Source organism: Nyctereutes procyonoides, unplaced genomic scaffold (genome assembly GCF_905146905.1).
Source record: "Nyctereutes procyonoides isolate TBG_1078 unplaced genomic scaffold, NYPRO_anot_genome, whole genome shotgun sequence".
NCBI classification, from domain to species: domain Eukaryota; kingdom Metazoa; phylum Chordata; class Mammalia; order Carnivora; family Canidae; genus Nyctereutes; species Nyctereutes procyonoides.
The window spans coordinates 11,869,352-11,889,728 of NW_026575040.1; the positions used below are offsets into that span (position 1 = coordinate 11,869,352).

At 52.3% G+C, this 20,377-nt stretch overlaps 2 protein-coding genes across 3 annotated transcripts; one reads left to right on the forward strand and one right to left on the reverse strand.

Annotated features, from left to right (window-relative positions):
- On the forward strand, positions 1 to 5,878 carry PPIB (peptidylprolyl isomerase B). The gene is made up of 5 exons (XM_055320247.1): positions 1 to 183; positions 860 to 973; positions 2,436 to 2,529; positions 4,793 to 4,977; positions 5,535 to 5,878. The coding sequence occupies exons 1-5, from the start codon at positions 49 to 51 to the stop codon at positions 5,655 to 5,657; spliced, it is 651 nt and encodes a 216-aa protein (XP_055176222.1). The 5' UTR covers positions 1 to 48; the 3' UTR covers positions 5,658 to 5,878.
- Positions 5,879 to 6,010: 132 nt separating this feature from the next.
- Positions 6,011 to 9,111, reverse strand: SNX22 (sorting nexin 22). 2 transcript variants are annotated; one of them, XM_055320249.1, is made up of 7 exons: positions 9,031 to 9,111; positions 8,650 to 8,733; positions 8,157 to 8,261; positions 7,572 to 7,666; positions 7,159 to 7,191; positions 6,859 to 6,926; positions 6,011 to 6,393 (listed from the first exon to the last, which is right to left on the reverse strand). In XM_055320249.1, the coding sequence occupies exons 1-7, from the start codon at positions 9,103 to 9,105 to the stop codon at positions 6,281 to 6,283; spliced, it is 573 nt and encodes a 190-aa protein (XP_055176224.1). In that variant the 5' UTR covers positions 9,106 to 9,111; the 3' UTR covers positions 6,011 to 6,280. The 2 variants fall into 2 exon arrangements, with proteins under 2 accessions (XP_055176224.1, XP_055176223.1); XM_055320248.1 differs by lacking the exon at positions 7,159 to 7,191.
- Positions 9,112 to 20,377: the final 11,266 nt, after the last annotated feature.

The following is a 20,377-nucleotide window of genomic DNA, read 5'->3' on the forward strand; positions in this document are numbered from 1 at the left end:
CCTCTTCCGGCGCTCGGCTGCCGGGGCCGCGCTCTCCTCGGCCGGTGGATGCTGCGCCTCTCCGAGCGGAACATGAAGGTTCTCTTCGCCGCCGCCCTCGTCGTGGGCTCCGTCTTCTTCTTGCTGTTGCCAGGCCCCTCCACGGCCGACGAGAAGAAGAAGGGGCCCAAAGTCACCGTCAAGGTCCGCGCTCCCCTCCCCGACCTGCCCGGCGAGGCCCACCCCCCGTTGCCCGCGCTCGGGCCTGGGCGCCGCTGGGCGCCGCTGGCGCCGCGGGCGCCGGGTGCGAGGCACTTAGGCCCCGGGGCTCGGCTCGTCCCCGGCTCCCCGCGGCGGCCTCGCGGCGTCCGGGCAGCCCTCTCCGTCAGCCCGGAGAATGCCCGGGGACCCTGTCCGCCTCGGGGCGGTCTCTGTCGCGGACGCCGTGCAGCCTCTGGGGAGGCGGCGAAGCATCACGTGTGGCAAACTGTGCATCTTCACGTGGGCCAGATTTTACCCGCTTCCAGTTAATTACAAAGCACGGCTGTCCCCTTGAAACTTGCGTGACGGGTTTAGACTGCCCTCCTTACGGTGTTGGGGTGCCCACTTCTAGAATCTGCGCTCATGATTTATTTAGACTAAAGGTCGTTTGCTACCCTGTAGTCTAAAGGAAGTGCAGACAAACGTTTTCTGGGAAGAGGGTCTGGAGCCTTCATTAGATTCTCGTAGGGCTTCTTTGGTCACCACCGAAAGCAGCTTCAGAACCATTGCTCTCAAAATACGGCCCAGCTCTCTGCCGTTTTGGCACCTTCCTGGGCCCTCCCTTCCCTGGCAGGACCCCTGTAAAAAAGGCAGAGTTTGAAATGGTCTTCTTCCTCAGGTGTACTTCGACCTTCGAATTGGAGATGAAGATATAGGCCGGGTGGTCATCGGTCTCTTTGGAAAGACTGTTCCAAAAACAGTGGATAATTTTGTGGCCTTAGCCACCGGGGAGGTAAGTGGCGAGGGCAGAGGTATTCGGAGGCCCCTGAAGTGAAGCTGGCGAGCAGGGCTGGCAGCAAACTCAAGTGCAGAGCGTGGTCCATCTTTAGCTTGGCGCTCGCAGAGTACCAGCCCCCCGCCGACCCGCAGCTCTGGGAACCTGCTATCACCATTTCTTTGAGGGTTTTTTTTTTTTTTTAAGGTTTTATTTATTTATTCATGAAAGACACACAGAGAGAGAGACAGGCAGAGGAAGAAGCAGGCTCCATGCAGGGAGCCTGACGTGGGACTCGATCCCGGGACTCCAGGATCACGCCCTGGGTCGAAGGCAGCGCTAAACCACTGAGCCACCCGGGCTGCCCTCTTTGAGGGGTTTTTTTTTTTAACAAAATCCAGAAATATGCGTGGTGAGGTTTTTTTGGAGAAAATTTTTCATTTTTAAGACATTGCAGTAATCAAGGAAACTTGATTACTAGCAAACTAGTTTGTGGCCTATGCACCAGAACTTTCACTTAAAGCTAAGGGGCCCAGAGCTCCCCAGACTTTAAAGAAACAGGAGTGCCCTGCTTAAGAAACTTTGTATTCCTCTTAACTCTAGAGAACAAACTGGTGGTTGCCAGAGGGGAGGGCTGGGGATGGGGTGAACAGGTGAAGGGGATTAAGAGCACACTTCCCATGAGGAGCACTGGGTAACGTTAGAATTGTTGAATCACTATATTGTACACCTGAAACTAATATAACACTGTATGTTAACTGCACTGGAATTAGAATAAAAAATTATCAAAGAAAAAAAAAAGTCTGTATTCCAACTTTGCAGTGACTCAGCAGGTAACTTTTTATTGGTTTTTGGTCTGCTTTCTTGCATTCCTTTGTTTAGTTTTTTTTAAGATTTTATTTGAGAGAGCGAGCACACAGAGGCAGGGGAGAAGCAGGCTCCCACTGAGCAGGGGATCAATCCCAGGACCCTGAGATGGTGACCTGAGCCAAAGGCAGATGCACCCAGGTGCCCCAACATCTGGGTTTTTTTGTTTTTTTTTTTTAGATTGTTATTTATTTTCTCATGAGAGAGAGGCAGAGGGAGAAGCAGGCTCCATGCAGGGAGCCTGACGTGGGACTTGATCCCAGGTCTCCAGGATCAGGCCCTGGGCTGAAGGCGGCGCTAAACCACTGAGCCACCCGGGCTCCCCAACATCTGTTCTTATGAAGAGAAAATGAGAAAAACATAAGTGGGGAAAGGTGGAGGCATGTGAAGTAGAATTGTATAAAGATAATGTGCAGTCTTAGCCTTTCCTGGGCCTGTGGGCTCCCTGCCTGGCCTGCAGTAACTGCTCACTCAGTAGCATGTGGAATGAGAGGTCTGGTCAGCAGTAGTGTCTCTTCTGTGAGCAGGCGCTAGGGACTGGGCTCCTACAGGGTGTACTTAATATCTGCATGGTGCCTCATGCCACCTCTCACCTTCTCATTCTCTTTTCTAGAAAGGATTTGGCTACAAAGACAGCAAATTCCATCGTGTGATCAAGGACTTCATGATCCAGGGTGGAGACTTTACCCGAGGAGATGGCACTGGAGGTAACCTCAGGTCCCCTGGGCAGAAGGGTCTGTTAGTGCAGCCTCCAGGCTGGGAGGTCTGGGCCGTGTTGGGCAGACCGGGCTTCCTGCTCACCCAGTTCCACTGGGGTCAGGACTGGCACCCACATGGGGACTGGCTGCAGCTTTCTTTGTATAGGGACCCCAGGACAAAGGAGAGGAGATTGGTGAGGGGTCATGTGGCTCTCACCCAGCTGGCAGGCCTCCTGCTCAGGGCCTACAGCCTTGGTGACTTTTCTTGAGGTACCCCCTGGGGGTTGGGGAGGCTAAGTGAAACACCTGGGTCATGATTCTGGGTCAGGCTGTCCTTGCGTTGTTTACCGTGAGGGTGGGAGGAACTAGAGGAAAACCACATGAAAGCTATAGAGCAGTACAGAACATAGGTGATGGCCTTTGGCAGCAGTACCCGAGAGGGAGCAGACATAATAGAACTAGCACTGTGTGTGCATGGGGTCAGACACAGTGGGCAAGACCTGCCATCTCTGTGCTTTGTGACCTCAGGCAGGTGAGTCCTCTCAGTATCTGTTTCCCCCTGTATAGAGTAAGAGTAGGAGGTGTTGGGGTGCTGCATGGTAGGTGCCTGGCATATGGTACGTCTGCCACTGTGGAGGTGCCAGCAAGCAGAGGAGTCGTTTTGGGCCAAGCTGATCAGGAAGTGGCCTTGTGAATGTGAGGGAAGATTTGAGCAAGGTTCTGGCCCAGGAGAATTTGGGCAAAGAGGCAGGACTAAGGTGAACACAGCTCTGTTCTGTGGCAGGAGCGTGGCTGAAGGTGGGGTCTGTAGATGGAGGGAGAGCAGCCACCACACTGTGGGCCGAGAGTGGTAGGCCGTGGCTAGACCTGGGAACCTGGGCTTTGTCCTATGTGGAGGGAGGATCCACAGAGGACTGGAATGGGAGGAAGACCCAGGAGCAGAGGGGTCTGAGGGAAGATCATGTGGCAGTTTTCCTATGTATAAAATGCTCCTGACGGTAGTCTGGCAGACATTGTTCCTACTCTGAGCATTAATTGTTTCTGCAGTGAGAGTGGCAGACGCTCTCTAGATAGATAATGCGGTGGAACCACGTGGACAGTGTGCAAAGGAAAGGCCAAAAGAATAACTGAAGTCTGGAGGGAAAGATGATGAAATACACTGAACTTAAAATGAAGAGTTCTCCATTTGAGTTTGGAACTCCTTATGTGTGTTGGGAAGGTGATCGGACCCAAGATGGAGATGTGGGGTCTTCTGGAGAGTGGCAGTAACTGAAATCCTGCTGTCATTGGAGATTTACAAAGAGGTCTCTCACCTCGGAGACACACTTAGCCAGCACTCGAGCCAGGAGTCTCTGCAGAGGGTCAGGTTGCTCCCTGGCCTGGCCCTGAGATGCCCCCACCAGCGTCTAGCGATTCTTGGTTTTGGCCTTCCCCACCTGCTGCATAGTCAGAAATGCCTCCCTGATGAGCAGCCGTCCAGGACAGCTTCCCAAGCTGGGTCCATTCTCTGGAACCACAGGCTGAAAATAGGTATACTGGGGAAGAAAAGGGGTTTCATACACAAATGAGTTCTAAAGGTGTTGCGTAAAACAAAATGAGATTCGTTACTGGGTTTCTCCAGGGCCCGTAGTAGCTAATGAACATGGTGTGAATCTCCCGAGAGGGGACGGAAAAAGAAGGGGGCAGGATTTCTCCTGGAAGCAGCTCTGGAGACTTAGGTGAGGATCTCTGAAATGACCTCAGACCCCTCGCGGATGGACACACCACACACATCAACAACTAGCTTTTATTTTATGTTCATTGGTAAAAGGCTCTTAATTATCCAGAACCCAAATGGCAGCCTCTCCCTACTCCTCTGTCTTCTGTGCTGTTACGAAGAAAAACTGGTCAACTATAGCTGTCCTCCTTTTCTGGAGAGTTCCTACCTCCTCTGTGTCTCTGCGTCTGCAGATACCGAAGTATCTCAGTTTCTGTGGCAGAACTTTCAGGCCATAGCCAAGGTAACTGTTGATCTACGCCTTATTTAAAATCCACTAAACTGTATTCTCAAAGTAATCGGGTGAGCTGTTCACTAAATCAGCGGGGCATAAGGCCAGGCTGGGTCTGTCAGCACAGTTTGGCTCCTAGACCAGAGGGTAGGAAGGGGACAGCTTTTGTCTTTATAAGCTGCTGCAGCCTGGCATTGAAGACAGGTTCAGTCCCTGGAATCCTCACCCCAAAGATCTGCTTGGTTTGGGCCAACCCAGCTCCCTGACCTACTCTTTCTTCCCAGGAAAGAGCATCTATGGTGAACGCTTCCCTGATGAGAACTTCAAGCTGAAACACTATGGGCCTGGCTGGGTGAGCATGGCCAATGCAGGCAAAGACACCAACGGCTCCCAGTTCTTTATCACGACAGTTAAGACTGCCTGGCTAGATGGCAAGCACGTAGTGTTCGGCAAAGTTTTGGAAGGCATGGTGAGTTTGGGGGGCAAGGGCTAAACCTGGGCAACTTTCACCCCACAGCAAGGGTGCCACATATTTTACCCCTTTCCCAAAAGGGAACCCACAGATTCCCACCAGCGTTCATATGTACAGACCTGGTTGGGGCAGTGGGGATTCAGAACTACCCAATTTCTCTGCCCCCAAGTTCTTGATTCTTCCGGCCCCGAGGCCTGTTGAGGCTGCGCAGGTGCAGGAGCCTCCATGTCACAACTTAGTGCTCTGCTGGCAGCTCCCCCCCAAGTTGTGCAGGACACAGCCAAACATGACGTCCCTGAGAAGATACTTGGTACCCAGTCCCCAGCCACCCTCTTCCCCTGGGCCTTAGCTCAGAGGATCAAAACTTTTGCATCCTCCCTTCAGAGCTGGGCTCTCCCTGGCTAGGATTCCCTGAGGGTTTTGCTTGCCTCGCAGTTGCATGCTGTTGGTCACATGGGGTTCTCAGCCTTCCCAGCCATATTCCGGGGCCTTTCTCCCTTGAGGGGTGGCCCTTCCTGCCTCACTTTGCTGTACCCCGCTGCCTCCCTTCCCAGGAGGTAGTACGGAAGGTGGAGAGCACGAAAACAGACAGCCGGGACAAGCCCCTGAAGGATGTGACAATTGCAGACTGTGGCAAGATTGAGGTGGAGAAGCCCTTCGCCATCGCCAAGGAGTAGGGCCCCAGGGACCGCTTCCCTTTGAGCCACCATCTGCGCGTCCCTGTCGCCTTCCCATGGGTGAGGACGGCCCGCCACAGGGCATCGTGCTGAGGGGCCCTGGTGCTGGCATCTGACGGAGCGGACCCCTCCCCTCACATTCCATAGGCCAGCGGCCTGGTTTTGTAACAAACTCAAACTCAATGCTGACCAATTAAAAAAAAACGGTGGGTTTTTTATAACCAGTGTGTGGGCTGGGTTCTTGGGCCTGCAACACCTGCTCTAGTTTGTCCCAGCCTCTCTGGGACTCTGGGGTGGAGGAGTGGGTAGCTGTCCTCGTTTTCCCCAGATACCAACTCTGCTCTTGCTTCTAACCCTTGCCACCACAGAGCCTCAACCTTTGAGTGTCCTCCGCCCACTTCTGGTGAAGGTGAAGAAATCTGCCTCCACCTTTCACAGCCTACCTCTAAATTGACTTCTCCCTTTATTCCTTATTCCCCATTGTCCGTCCCCTGGCACCTGGGGTGCCTAAGTCCTGGGTCTGGGCCAAGGGGGATGCAGCCTCTTCTGACGGGGAGGCACATAGAATGAAGCACGTGCCTGTCCTGACAGGCAACCCATAGGTCTCTTGGCTGGTCAGGGCATCAGGGCAAAGGAGCAGTTTGAAAAGCAACCTCTGGCTGAGCTTTAGCTGGCCTGTTGGTGAAGCCATAGAGGCCCTGGAGCACGCCATTCACCACCACGTTGGGCAGAGGCTCTGTAGGACGGGGGAAAAAAAAAAACAGGAGGAAGGGGTAGGGTACTGGAAAGGAAGACAAGAGGTAGGGGGCGCTAGCCTCTGGCCTGCAGTTCCTTGAGCTCCGGAGCCCATAAGCTCAGCCCTCTCCTCAGGAACAGAAGCCCCCTGCTAAGGCCACCCTAAATGAGGCCTTGGCATTCCCGTCACATTGTTCACATTAGCTTGGTAAAGCCACGCTGGTGAGGAGTGGAGACCAGGGAAGACCATGCCTGCTGCTGCTTTTTTTTTCATGCCTGCTTCTTGAAGGAGAATACAAAGCAGGCTACAGGAGCAACAGGACAGGTGTGGCTGCAAAGACTGGCAGTGGGCATGAGATGCTGCCTGCAAGTCCTGAACTGAAAATGGCACATTCACCTCCAACTCCCACCCTAATAGATGACCTAGGCCCTATAGATGGGTTATAGGTCAGAGGCACCCCCTCACCTGGGGATGGACTGCAAATGTAGGGATCCATGCAGAAGCTGATGACAGGCTGGTGGTGCAGCTGCGAGCTTAAAGGGAAGAGTCCAGAACAGTGAGGGTGAGGTGGGCCAGGAGTCTCCTGTCTGGTAGAGACTAGGGATTGGGCTCACTAAGCACCCAAAAGGGGAAAAATGAGTGGGAACTGGGTTCAGGAGGCACCAACAGAAACTGAGCCGGTGGGGATGCCAGGCAGCAGCAGGCCCGCCTCCTGGCACCTGGCCACTAGGGGGCAGCAGGAGCGGGGCAGGGGCTCTGACTTGCCTGCTGTCGTTTGGCAGGAACTCCCCCAGGGCTCTGAAAAAGAGGAGACCCGCTGTGAGCTGTGGTCGGGGTAGGGGGTGGGGTGAGGGGAGGCACGCGAGCGAGGAAGAGGTGGAGACAGGCAAACCCAGCGCTTCACCTCCCAGGGGACTACTGTTTCTATTTGTAACCAGCTCAGTTCCGGAGGTGGCTGGGGAAACCAAGACTGTCCAGAAAACAGCCCCTCAACCCCGGCCAAGAAGGCTAATGAGGGAGGTCACATCTCAGAGAAGAACCAGGCTAGTGCCTGGCCAACGGAAGAAAATGGGCTTGGCCTCTAAAACCTTTCCTTACCCGCTTGCTGTAGAGACCCCCTGCTCCCCAAGACTGGGGCCCCTCTCTCTTGCCTCGCCATGGCCCCCAAAGGAGCTCACCCCCAGCTGCTGGCCTTAGGGTCTGTGGGGAAGTGCCGAAGATTCAGGAATTCTAGAAACTCCTTGGGGACATCCTGGTTCAGGTACACGACGCCCTGGAGAGATCAGAGGGAACCTGTAATCAGACCCAGCTGGGTAACCTACAGTGCAAAATGGAAATGTGAGGCCCTCCCAAAAGGATTAAGAATTTCAAGAGAGAGCACTGAACCAAGCCTGGCGCCTTCTGAGCACTGGGCCCTGAATGACTGCGTGGGTTGTAAGCCCAGGACGCCAACCTGCTCTGTAATCGGGCAGCGCTGCGTGGGGAAGGGGGGGAGGATCCCCACCTAAGTCCTCATCACTGAGGGTAGCACAGGCTCCCACCCTTGAGGAATGAGAACCGCCTACCTCCGTGTTCCCTCCTCCCATCCTACATACACAGAGTTGGCCTCTGAACCCATTACTGTTCAGAAAGTTGAGGCTTGGGGTAGTAAAGAGCATGTTCAAAATGTGGGTCCCCTTCACTCCCTGCCCCCGCACCCCTCTGCCTGGCGCACACCGCTGGTCCAGCAGGCTGGGCGGCAACACACTGAGCCCCACACACACCTGGATATAGGCCTCCAGGCCCTGGCGCCGCTGCTCCAATCCTCTGGCCCTCCAGTTAGGCAGGCGTTTTGAGGGGAAGTCGGGCACCTTGTACAGTTTCTTGATCTGCCGGGAGGTTGCGGCGGTGCCGTCACAGCCTCCTCACAGAGCCCTCAAGCTCACTGCACCCTAACCAAGAGTCTCTCCCAGCCCCCCCCCCCGCAGGCTCTACCCTGGGGCGGACCCTAGTGAGTGAGGGTTGGGACCCGCGAAGGAGACCGCAGCCCCCACTTCCACCCCCAGGCGCCCGAGGGCCGGCGGGCCACGCGCTGGCATCGACAGTACCGGCTGGCCCTGCTCCTCTGCGTCCCCCCTGCAGCCCGCAGGGAGGTCTGTGCCCAGGACCGGAGCCCTCCAGGGGCTGCGGCGGCAACGGATGAGGCTGGGCCCACAGTCTGTCGGTCTCCCGGGGGCCGGGCGGGGGCCGGGCGGTCGGTCGGCGGCGCAGCCTCACCCGCTTGTGCAGCGCGTGGAACTCGCTGTAGCGCCTCTGCACGGTGTGCCTGCGCCCGCGGCACAGCACCTCCACCCGGAACACCTGGCGGGCGCGGGCGGGCGGCCAGGTGCGCGTGAGGCCCCGCGGGAGGCCAACCTCCGCGCACCCTCCCACGCTCCCCACACGCTCGGGGACCCCGCGAGGACGGACCCGCCCCTCTGCTCCAGTCCCTCGTGAGCCCGGACGGCCGTCCACGGAGCCGGCAATCCCGGCGGGCGGTCTCAGGGCTGCCTGACCCGCCGCGCCCCAGGCCCCAGCCCGGGAGCGGGATCCCCTCTGCGCCTGGCGGGGGCAGTCCCGCGGGTCCCGCACCCCTTCCCATCCGGTGTCCCCGCTCACCATGTGGCCTTTCTCTGGGCTCGGCCTGGGATCCTCGGCCTCGGGTCCCACCGACGGGATGTGAACCTCCAGCATCCGCACCCCGGCTCCAGCCCCCAAGCCCTCCGAGCGCGAGGCTCCCAGCAGGACCTCTCCCAGCGGGGACCGCAGACCCCGGCGGGCCCGCAGCCCCGCCCCCGCGGCCCCGCCCCCAGCCGGCCCGGCCCCGGTGGCCCCGCCCCCCGGCGGCCCCGCCCCCAGCCGGCCGGGTCCCGGGCGTGCCCTCGCGCCGCCGGGTCCTGCGGGGGGCAGATTAGGCGGCGCGCGGGGGGCGGGGTAGAGCTGCGCCCCTTGAGCCTCGTGGGCCGCCGGGGGACCCTTGGGCTGACCGCCATCCGTTTGTCGACATTTACTGAGAACGCAGATGAGCCCAAATCTCATCTACTCTGTTGAGCTCCCAGGGAGGACTAGGGTCTGTGGGCGCTGGGCAGGAAGGCGGGGGCCAGACCTCAGCGCCCACCCTGGGGACCACCAAGGATGTTCTTTGCGTTCCGCACACCCTTCCCGGGAACCAGGCTGCCCCCATCCGCTTCCCTCCACCTTTCGCCTGGACCCTGGGAGCGCGGCCACGCCTGGGGAGGGCGTGGCCATCTGGCTCTGAGGCCGCCTCGCCCAGCATCCACAAGCCCCTTCATTTCATTTTTTTTTTTTCCATCCCTTCATTTACTTTCCAGCTCCAACCTGCTTCAGGTCCAGTTTGGCGGGAAGAAGCAGTTTAGGGACCTGGGCTCTGCGTTGGGGGTCAGATAGCTTGGATTTCCTGAACCATGTAGACCTGTTCGCACCTGCAAAGTTGGGATAACAGGTTCCCTCAGGAGAGCGTCTGAAAATTGAGATGATCCCTGGTGAGCCCTCCGCAGAGCAGGTGTTAGAAGATGGCAGCTTGTGGGCTTGTCCTGGAGCCAGAGGTGGGCGGGGGCCGCGTACAGGGCAAGAGAAGGGGGAAGAGAGACTGTGGGAGATGGCACCGCGCTGTTCTTGCCCACCCCTCGGGGCAGGGCCTTTCTGGGTATGGGGGCAGGGTTTCATCCAGAACCCTCTCGCCCCTCTGCTCTCCCAGTGAGCCCCTGCACTTCAGCCGTAGGGAGCTGTCCCATCCAGCAGAGCACCTGTCTTAGGGGTAGCAGCTGCTGATTGGAGGACCACTGACTCACTTCCTCCCCTGCTAGTGCAGAGGTGCTTCTGAACTGGAGCAGAAACTCTCCCCACCCCTCCATCCCCTACCCCACTCTGCTCCCAGAGAGAAGCTGAGAAGATGACCCCAAAGAGGGCAAGCAGGTCTCACCAATACTATGTCCCACACTTTCTTCCCCCAAAATCCATCTCACAAGAGCCCCAGAATCAGGAAGCTGAAATTTCCCACAAGGGAAACGACCCACTATGAACAGAAGTGCTGGGGTTTCATTTCTTCCCTTGCACTTTAAAGCCCCGTTGCTCAGAAACCCTGTTCTCCTTGTCTACTGACCACGTAGTCCTCTCCCAGGACCCTCAGGCCTCCAAACTTCTTGGTCATCTACCCTAAGGACTCTCCTCTGTCCCTGTTCCTACCACCCAGAAAACTGCTACATCTCTGAATGGATCTTGTCTTTCCTTGCCTCTCTCTCTCATACAAGGTCCATTCTCTAACTATAGCACAAACCACCATAAAGGCATTGCTTTAAGACTTCAGAAGGCTTCCCGTTGCCCTGAGAACAAAACCCACTCTCCCTACCACAATCTGAAGAGCTCTAAGTGACCCAGCCTGGCTACCACCTCTCATCTCATTTCCTCTCCTTCCCCTTCCTTCTGTACCAGGCTCCAGCCACAGTGACCTTCTAGTTCTTCAAACCCCACAAGCATTCTCCTGCCTCAGGGCCTTTGTGCTTGCTGTTTTCTCTTTCTGGAACACTTTTCCCTCTTTACCCGGTGGGCTTAGCCTAAAATTTCCAATTTGTAGCCTAAAACCTCCTCAAAAATGGGACGCCTGGGTGCCTCAGTAGTTGAGTATCTGCCTTCGACTCAGGTTGTGATCTCAGGGTCCTGGGATAGAGTCCTGCATCGGGCTCCCTGCAGGGAGCCTGCTTCTCCCTCTGCCTGTGTCTCTGCCTCTCTCTCTGTCTTTCATGAATAAATAAATAAAATCTTTAGGGGAAAAAAAATTAAAAACCCTCCTCAAAGAGATCTTCCTTCCTGACCACTTACCCTATCATATCACCCTGTCTTCCAATACATAGTTACTGTTTATTGTGTGTCTCCCTGTTTTTTCCAACTTTGCCCTCAACTCTCACAGTGCCATCAGGCCAGGGATCTGGTCTTGTCAGAGGTTGCTGCCATGGTGCCAAGAATGTAAGAGACACTCAAAAAACATTTGTTGGTTGAAAGCCTCTGTGACTGGATGGAGGAGGGGATGTTGGGAAAGGGCTGGGGAACAGAGTGAAGCCCTGAGAGAGAGGCAGGAGAGAGGAGTTAGAGGAAGGCCTGTGGGGGTAAGGGGATAAAGGGGATCCTCTGCCCACCTTCAGAGTTAGACATCTTTCTCTCCCTCTCTGCAGATCGTTGTCCATCTTATCTGCTTAACTTTCAGGTGTTTCTGAGAAGCCTCAAATCAATGGATTTTCATCACAGTTACACAGGGAGATTTGATGCACCTGGCTTGTGAAACATCTGGTAGTAAACCGGCAGCTCCTGATTCCACAGTGTTCCATGGTATATGAGGGAAGATCCAAATGAAGAAAAACAAGATCCTTGACCTGGAGACATTTTTGGATGTCTTTGGGGAAGATAAAGCAAGTTCTGGAGAACATTTTCCTGTAAAGAGGAATACAGGATAGCACTTATGATAGTCAAAGGAAAATCTTATTTTCTGTTTCCCTTAAGCACTGGCCAGCCCAGTATATAAACCCAGAGCTAAGTTCCACACACTATATGATGTCTGTGTAGACCATCAAAGTGACTTCTGGTTTTAGAATGAGTCTTCCTATACAAGCCTTTTCTCCAGCACTCTCTAACACACGAGTTTCATTTCCAAGTTTCTGAGTGAAGGGAGCTTAAAAGCACTGGTTGGTCACACTGCCTGGGCCGGAGTATTTCCAGATCAGATTGTAGAGCGGTGGTTCTCCGGCCTCCACAGGCATCAGCATCACCCAAGAGACCTGCTGAATTGCAAATAGGGCTCTGACCCCAGTTTTCTGAGGGTGAGGGTGGTTTTAATAACTTCCCCTGGTGCTGCCGCTGCTGCTCCTGGTTGGGGGCCAGTCTGGCCCCTGGAGATGAGGGTCACCGTCAAGCAATGGGCAGCGAGGGCGTGGAGTGGGGGTGTCCCCTCCCCGGCCCAGCTGGGCCCTGGCTCCCCGCAGCCCTTGGTGACTGGCACACAGAGCCCGTCACCGGGCCGCTGCTGCCCTCGAGGTGGCAAATCCCTCTAAGAAAACCAACAGCTCCTGGGCTGTGGGGCTGGCCTGGCACAGAGGCTGGAATCTTCCTGTCCCTGGAGCACCTGGTCGCAACAAGGCGTGGGGGAGGCGGGCGAGCCCCAGGGGACCCGGCCACCCGGCCACCTGGAGGCCCTGGTCACTGGACAGGCTCAGACAGCTCCCCGCGCTCGGGGTCCTTATCTACACAGCGGAGCGGTGAGTGTGGATTGAGAGACCTCATGCTTGCAAAGTGTTCAGCGGGGGCCTGCCACACAGTAAATAAATGTTAGCTCTTATTATTTGGTGAATTATACGAATTTGCTGTTTTTGTAGGTCAAAATGGTAGGACATTGGCAATTACGTATGGTTCATCCTAACACATTGTTGATTCAATTTTGAAACAACACAAGCTTTATCCTTCCCCTCTCGGATTCCTGAGATTGCAAGGTTAGCTTTAGAAATGAACTATTTCAACCACTAACTTGGTGACCAGAATTTTCCTTTGTCAATACTATGCAACCAAAAAATGGTAATATGACTGGGAGCAGCGTTTGGTGTAAACCAGCAACTACCCTGTTCATTCTAACAACCTCTGAGTTATGACTGAGTGCCTCTCTAATAGGTACAGCTTATGAATTTTGATTAATAAAACACCCCCTCCCCCCCAAAAACACCATCCCTTTAGGTCTTGAAGATTGGACTTTAGTATAGACGGCTAAAAAAAAAAATAGTAGTGTTGCTAAAACATCTTAAATTATTGAAGAGTCTACAGTCTTCATTTTACAGATGAGGAAACGGAGGTGCGCAGAAGGGGAAGCGAGCCCTGGAGCTGGTTGGGTTAGGAGAGCACCTTTGCTGTGTGTGTCCTGCCACACCCCCCAGAACAAACTTTGCCTCCCGGTAGGCCTGCTTCTCAGGGGACCTGCAGGCTCTAGCACTGGGGCTCCAGCCAGCAGTGCCACTACTAGGAATCCCCGTCGCCCCTGCCCAGGTGACAAGGACAGCTTGGTGGCTTCAGACGTGACTCATGGCTGGAGTGGAGGGAGTTAGCAGAGGCTTAGCACAGCTTCCCAGGGAGATTTTTTTCTGGTGCCACAACTCCCAACACCCCTTACTTAGAAAGATTATGTCAGTGGACCAAACAATCAGCCCCTCTGGGGTTGCTCAGCACCAGGGTTCAGGGAAAGGAGATGTGCTCAGGAGCCCTCAGATCACAGCAATTTGTCATGAGGAGTTGTGAGTCCAAGAACTGAGGCCGAGAGGAAAGCCAGGCCCCAGACCCTGATGTCTGGAATGGAGGTGCTCCCGCCCCCCACCCCCTGAAGTTCTGAGCGTGGCCTGTGGTCTCTCAACAAGTGGAGGTTTTAGTCTCTGCCACCAATGGTTCCCCAGTACTCACCCAAGCTTTTTTCCTGTCTTCCAGCTTCTGCTCCTGCCCCCCAACTGGGCCACACACGGTGCTTGTCTGGGGACAGAGTATCTCACAGAGGTCAGAGCAGCTCATGTGCCTCTAAGCTCAGGTGGGTAACATGTCCTCAACAGGTCTACCAGGGGCTTTATTCAGGTCTTTTTTTTTTTTTGTTGTTATTATTCAGGTCTTTAGTAACAACTTCGTGGGTTAATATCTAGGTTCCTCTTGTCCATCCCTGTCTAGAAGATGTGGGACATGGTGTGGCAGACAAGCTCGGTCAAGCAGATTGGGTTCAAGTCTTAGCTCTGAGCTCTGGGGTGTGAGCCTGAGTGAGCTGCTTTAGGGCTCAAAGCCTCAGTCTCTTAACATAGGCCTGAGGTTCCCGATGCTAGATTAGAGATGTTTCTAAGCCCACAGGCACAAAGTAGGTGTTTAATACATGACAGCTCTTATCTTTAGGCTCTGGGGTGGGAAGGGATTACCCTGCCCCCATACAGGTTCCTGGCCTGCCAGGGGCCTTATCATTATTTCTGGTGACCTGCTGGCTGGGCTCCTGTGGTCATCACTGCTGCCACTCAGAATTGAAGAGGAAGCTGAGAGCTCTGAAGCTAGGAGGGGGCAGTCATTTGGAAACGATGGTCACATCCCTAGAAGGAACAGTCCTCAGATTGAATAGTTTTTCTGTTTTTTCTGGATCCAAAGTGCATCCTATGGAGGCTGAGCAGCCTTGGGGTAAGGGGTGCTTTCTGCTCCAGAGATCTGGTCATCACAGCCAGAGGGGCATTTCCACAACAGACAAGGGGAAAGGGGAGGAGTCCTGTCTGGAGTGAGCATGGGACAAGTGGCTATCACTTCCCAGCCTGCAGATACCCACCTCAAGCACTATTCCTGCCCACTGCAGCAAGGCCTATCAAAACCCAAATCAGGCCTGATTTCTGGATATCTTCAAAAACCGCAAGATCTGGGCCCACAGGCTCATAAAACAATAACTGCCAGAGCTGAATGGCAGCCATTGACCCCGGAGGCTGCCTTTGTGGGTGGAGAACATGGAGACCGGTAGGAACAACACAGTCTGTGATCTCAAGGAGTTCAGAGCCCCAGAGGCTAATTAGATCATCTCAGAGATAACAATGCACAGAAGAGTGAGAAAGACCAGAGGTTTAAGAGGATGAGCTACAAAGAGCTAACAGGGGGTAGGGCTACCCTTTTAGTCTGGGAGTGGAATGGAAAGTGCATCAAGAAAAGCTTCCCAGAGAATGTACATATAAAGTCGGCCTCAAAGGGTGCACTGGCTTGTTTTCCCATAATGAAGACACTTTAATTTTTATGATTATAATGACAATACACAGAAATTCCAAGCAACAGAAAATGGCATAAAATTTTTAAATAATGCAAAATTCCATCCCTCTAGGCAATCATGGATATCAATTCAATCAACATCCTTCCCATATAATTTTGTATAAATGTAGACCATATATGTAATTCTATAACCTACTTTTTTCACTTAAAAATGTTTTCCTTGTCAATGAATATAGCTACGTATCATCTCCAATGACTGTATAATATCCAATTGTATTACGTACCATAATTCATTTAATCTCTTCCTGCTGTACACTGAGATTGATTTCAATTTTTACAACTGTAAACAATGCTAAGATGGGCACCTCTACACAGTCATCTTCACGGACTTGGTTTCTAGATATGTCTATGGGTATCCCCAGTGAATGTTCTGACACGTTGGCCAGTGCCCTCCATCTCTACCTACTTCTGCTCCCATTCAGATAGGTGTAATTCTGAGACTGAAGAGAGGGATGGGAGCAGAGACAGGGTGCATGAGGTACACAGCCCAACATTAATAAAAGCCTCCTTAGGCCACACAGAAGTGACAAAGGAAAGAGCATGTCTGGAGGCAGCTTCTGTGAGGTGTTGGCACTGTTGTGTGAAACACTAGGAGATAAACAGGAAAGGTGAACTGGATGGAGCCTCTTGCAGGAGGCTGTGAATGCCAGTGGTACAATCTGCAGTTGGAGATCATTCCACATTTATCTGTTCAGGACCTATTTTGAGCCCAAATCTTTGATGGGACCATAGAGTCACAAAGACGTACCACTTCAGAGAGTTGACTGTTTGGCAGAGTATGCCATCGTCAACCACACATCTGGTGTCACCAGGCACTGGCAGATGGCGTACATACCAGCCCCACAGCCAGAAGACACGGATGAGCTCTTACCCATTTCTAGCTCTCAGCTCAGGCCCAACTCTCCCCAAGCATGGAGCAGAAAATCTCAGAGTCTCCAAAGATAAAATGTTCATCCAAATGTATGCCAACTGCAGCAAAGTCTATCCTTCTTTGCTGCAGGAGGGATCAGTATTTTCCCCTTCCCTCCCGTTCCCATAGGCTGCTGTGGGGAAAATCCCACCACCTTGGGCCTGATGCCCCTCAAATCCACAGTTTCCAGTCCCATATGGGCCCTAGGCATGCTCAGCAGTGGACACTCTCTCCATCACCATGCTCTCTCCTTAACCAGTTCCCAGTCCCACCCTCAGCAGATTTATCAACTCCCCATTTTTACACTTTGAGCTGCAAAGGCATTCTTTATTTTCTTTAGGGTTCCCAGCTACATGTGCATTCAGAATGCAAGTCTTTTTATTTTTTAAAGATTTTATTTATGAGAGAGAGAGAGAGAGAGAGAGAGAGAGAGGCAGAGACACAGGCAGAGGGAGAAGCAGGCTCCATGCAGGGAGCCCGATGTGGTACTCGATCCTGGGACTCCAGAATTAAGCCCTGGGCCGAAGGCAGGCACCAAACCGTTGAGCCACCCAGGGATCCCCCACTGACCCACATTTTAATAAAATAAAGGCTCCTTTCACTCTGTTTCTCTCCTACCTTTCAGCACGGGCTTCCCTTCCCAGAGGAGCCTCTGACACAACAGGACATGGGCAGCACCTTTTAAACTCACTGTCCACTCCCATCTGCTCCTCACCTACTCGGCCTCCTGTGTTACCTGTGTCAGGAGGGCTTCACAGTCTACCCCAGAACCCGAGCCAGAAATCTGCAGGCCAGGCTAGCTACTGCCCTTCCCTCAGGCCTCCCATCACCTCAATGACCAGATGCCTGTGGTTGCATGTGCACCTCCCGGGCCTCTCCCGGGAGCTCCAGGACCATTCCTTCTGCCCCCCCTCAGCTCCCTCCGGCTGGCTGGGAAGGGCCTGGCTGCTCACTTTGCCTGTCTCACACCTTCGAATTGATCTAAATCACAAAAGTGACCATGTTACTTCGTGCTGAGGTCCCTTCGCTGGCTCTCCACACTTCTGGATGATGTTCTGTGTGCCTCACAAGTTGTACAGATGGTAGGATCTGCCTCCTGCTCATCACTCTGCAGGCTATCCACTGACTTGACTCTGGCCACACGGAGCCACTTGCATTTCCCTAGATGTGCCTACCTCCCACTGTTGGGAGGCAGCAAAGCAGAATGGCCCTAGAAGGGGCAAATACCTCTTCACCTTGAAGACCCAGGGCAAGCATCCTCTTCTCTACATATTTCTTCTTCTTGAGTCCCCAGGTAGGACTCCTTCTTTCGTACCACTGTGCAGGCCTTCGGCTCAGCATTCGTCGCCTGCTGCTGGCCTCCTCAATTTCCACATTTGCAAGCTCTGTACAGAAATGCACAGGCCCGGTCAGCCTCGGATGCTGGAGGCTGAAGAGGAAGTTCTGAAACCAGAAGAGTCCATCCCAAGGAAAAAATAAAACAAACAAACAAACAAACAAAAAAAAACCTTGCATCAAGAGGATCGTTGTATGGAACATAACAAAGCAAGGAGAAAGTTTTAAAATTAAGTTTCTCTGGAGAAGAGACAGATATGGAAAAGGGAGACTAGGATAAACCCAATTGGACTAGAGTGGAAGTATCCGTGTGAATTCATGATTTCTATTATCTAATTCTTTAGGTCATCTCTCTTTCTCTCTGTTGCTATATAGATCTTTATCCTTCCTTATTTTCTTGTCTGGCTGCCAAGAGCCTAGAAGCAATGATGCTGCAGGAGAAATGAGCACTCTCCGGACCCAGATCTTGGGTTTATTTTTCTTTTCTTTCTTTTTTTTTAAAGATTTTATTTATTTATTCATGAGAGACAGAGAGAGGGAGAGAGAGAGGCAGAGACACAGGCAGAGGGAGAAGGAGGCTCCATACAGGGAGCCCGACGTGGGACTCGATCCTCGGTCTCCAGGACTGGATCACACCCTGGGCTGAAGGCAGCGCTAAACCGCTGAGCCCACGGGGTATGTCCTCTTTTCTTTTTAAAAAAGATATTATTTATTCATGAGAGACACAGAGAGGCAGAGACATTAGTAGAGGGAGAAACAGTCTCCCTGCAGGGAGTCTGATGCAGGACTCGATCCCAGGACCCCGGGATCACTCCCTGATGCCAAAGGCAGATGCTCAACCACTGAACTACCCAGGTGCCCAGATCTTGGTTTCTTTTTTTTCTTTTTCTTTCTTTTTTTTTTTTTTTTTTTCAGATCTTGGTTTCTAAATACAATTCTCTACTACAAGAAATCAAGATTCCATGGAGAAATGGCCGATTCCAGGGCTGGGGCAAGGAAGACACAAGAGAAGCTCGAAACATTATGCCAGAAAATAACAAAAGTGTTCAAAAATGGAGACAGGTTAAAAAGATACAGGACTCTCCCAGCAATCTGGGATGATTTGAGAATCAAAGTAAATCAAAGCAGTGGCTTGCGATTTGAAGTAAAATAGGAATCCATTCATCCATACTGGTAAGTATATTATTAAGTAAGGGAGAAAGGATGCCTTTCTTTGGTAGGGTGCCAACCAGTAAATGCAGATTATGGGGTTAGAAAAGCACAATGGAAGAGAACAAGATATTTACATGATCTCAAAGTATCAACTCACAAATTCCTTGTTAATTACAAAGGGGGAAATAGTAACAGTGATCAGAGTTGACTGCAGCATTAGCAGGACCAACTGACATGATATGCCAACTTAAAATGCACAGAGGAAAAAAACAAAATAAAATGCATGGAGGATGTTACTTCTGTGATGTTCCCAATTGCAAAACCCTAATCTAGTCATCAGGCCAATCCAAATTGAGGAATATTCTACAAATATTCTTCAAAAATGCAAAGGTAATGAATGGCAACGAACCAAAGGCTGGGAAGTTCTGGATCAACAGAGACCCGTGTAATCCTGTGTAACTAAATGTAACACATGATCTTGCACCAGGAAAAAGAGAATTGCTATAAAGGAAATTACTGGGACAACTGACAAAATTCAAATATGGACCATGAGTTATGTAACAGTATTATTTCAGTGTCAAACTTGATTTCAATAACCGTACTTATGGTTTTAAGTTATGAGAGAGTGTCCTTGTACTTAAGGAAATGTATACTACAGATTTTGGGATAAAAGGGCACAATGTCTGCAACTTTTCTCAAATGCTTCAGAAAATACAATATGTAAGCATAGATAATAAGTCAAAAAGCAAATAAGGTAAAATGTAAACACTTGGTGAATTTGGGTAAAGGATATATGGGAGTTGTTTTTTTTTAATATTTTATTTATTTATTCATGAGAGACCAGAGAGAGAGAGAGGCAGAGACATAAGCAGAGAGAGAAGCAGGCTCCCTGCAGGGAGCACGATGCGGGGGACTTGATCCTCGGACCTCGGATCCGCCCTGAGTCGAAGGCAGACACTCAACCGCTGAGCCACCCAGGCGTCCCTATGGAAGTTCTTTGTGATATCCTGTAACTTTTCTGTAGGATTGAAATTCTATTAAAATTTAAAATTTACCAAACAACCAAGAATCCAACAACAAGGGATGAGTCAGAATTATGGAACAGTCACTCTGTGGAAGCTTTAAAATTACATAGCCTTATAAATAAATAGTGTGTGAAGATATACAACAATATAGAAGAAATGATCATAAAATACATAGTGCTGAATGATAAAAGCAGGATACAAAGTATTTTGTGTATATTATGACAACTATGCAAAAACAAACATGTAAGGACTGGAAGGTTAAATCAAGGGTGGTAATGAGGACACTGGAGGGTAAGAAGAGCCGGATTTTTTTCCCCAAAAATCAACCCGTTGAAAAAGATACTTGCCAGCACTGCACCCCTCACATCCCTGCCCCCACCAGGCTGGTGTACTGGAAATCAGTGTTGTTTACTGCATTCTCTTGCCTCAAGCTGCACCCCTCCCAAACCTTAACCACCCACCAAAGAGAACTAACAGAGTAGGTATGAAGCACCCTCAGAAAGGGGAGTCTCGGGCTGGAGGAGGGGAGGCAGGAGTGGCAAGGTTCCATGGCAGGCAGTCTGCCAACCCCATGCCACAGAGCAGCTTTCACAGTCCACTCTGACCAGCCAGTTTCAGCAGCTGTGGACACAGCTGAGGGGAAGCCCAGCAACAGCGCATCTGAGACTTGAGCCTCCCTGGCCAGGCCGGGACAGAGACCCCTTTGAATGTCCTTGGACTGTGT